This window comes from Emiliania huxleyi (assembly GCF_000372725.1).
Source record: "Emiliania huxleyi CCMP1516 unplaced genomic scaffold EMIHUscaffold_3, whole genome shotgun sequence".
NCBI lineage: Eukaryota > Haptophyta > Isochrysidales > Noelaerhabdaceae > Emiliania > Emiliania huxleyi.
The window spans coordinates 164364-165647 of record NW_005199770.1 but is presented as its reverse complement, the minus strand read 5'-3'; the positions used below and the strand labels follow the sequence as shown (position 1 = coordinate 165647).

Sequence of the window (1284 nt, the reverse complement as noted above, 5' to 3'; positions counted from 1 at the left end):
AATGGGCCAGCCCCTCCATCCCATATGCACCCCTCCCGTTCCGGTGCCCGGCGGCCTCCACGCCGTTCCGAATATATTTCCCGTGCCCGGCGGCCTTGTTCAACTTGTTCGGCAACGGCGGCCTGCGCGAGGCGGCAGCGGGCAGCCTCTCCTCGCTCCCGGCGGAGATCGAGGAGAGCATGCTGCCGATGTTCAACTCGCAGCGGCAGACCGGCACCGGCACCGGCGGGCAGCATCCGGTCGGCGTGCAGACGTCGTTCGATAGCTCTCACTTCCTCGCGCCTGCCCGCCCGGCGGTGGTCGCTATACCCGTCCAGCAGGGCGTTTGGGCGAGCACGAGCGGCGGCACGGGGTTGGCCGGGGTTGCGCCGACGCCGGCGTGCTTTGCGGCTCCGGCCGCGTCGACCGCCGTGGGGGCGCCCGCGCATGCCCCGCGCGCCCCTTGGGTGGACGCTTTTCTGAGCCTCGGCATGCTCGCAGCAGAGAGCGAGGCCACGGCATGCGAGCCGTGGCCGAGGGGGGAGGGGGAGACGGTGGGGGCAGGGGAGGCCTCTGCGCCCGAGGCGATGGAGGAGGGGGTGGAGGTGGCGGGAGATAAGGCGGAGGAGGCGGCGCCACGAGACGAGGTGATGGCGGAGGCGGGAGAGGAGGATGAGGCGACCGAGGACGAGGCGAGTCCAGTTGCCCCTCGCCGCGTTCCGTGCAAGGCCGCCGGGGTAGTCGTGGGGGAGTGGTGGCCGGCCGATGGAGATGATGCGGCGTCGGGGGGGGAGGCTGTGAAGCCCGGTACGGCGGCGACGCCTTGGTCGACGGAGGCGGTGGCTGAATAGGCCAGGTCGGGGGGGGGGGGGGGGGCGGGGGTCCCCCTCCCCTGATCAAAATGAAAAATTCAAATGCGGTAAACCGGCCCCATGAACTCCTCCTCCTCCTAAAGAGGCCCCTGCCCCTTCCTCGCGTCGGCCGGGGGGGCCGCCTTTTTTGCCCATACCACCGGGACTCGCCTCGCCAGAACCTGTGCCGCGGCCTCCCTTTCTTTTGCGAGTATGTCGAGACTTAAATACCCAAATTTCGGATCCCCCCCAGGCTGCGTGGGTGCCCCGGCCGGAGCCCCCCCCCCAAGGCACCCTCCCCCCCCGAATAGGGGTGACCCCCCGGCGGCGGGCTGCTCCCCTGGTTCTAGCGACCCCTGCAGCTCCCACAGGAAGCTGCGCTCGACCGAATCGACCGAGGGCCCCCCGGTCAGCGGCGAGTCGGGCATATAAACCCCGAGGGGCTGGGCCATGA

The 1284-nt window shown here is 70.4% G+C and overlaps 1 protein-coding gene across 1 annotated transcript in view; it reads left to right on the top strand.

Annotated features, from left to right (window-relative positions):
* EMIHUDRAFT_95349 (hypothetical protein) overlaps positions 1 to 1262 on the top strand; it is a gene marked incomplete at both ends in the record, with an annotated part of 5189 nt that extends 3927 nt beyond the window's left edge. The window contains 2 exons of the mRNA XM_005775070.1: positions 132 to 733; positions 1142 to 1262. Of these exons, the coding sequence (XP_005775127.1) occupies positions 132 to 733; positions 1142 to 1262 (723 nt within the window). The remainder of the gene's footprint in view (positions 1 to 131; positions 734 to 1141) is intronic.
* Between the last annotated feature and the right edge of the window lie 22 nt (positions 1263 to 1284).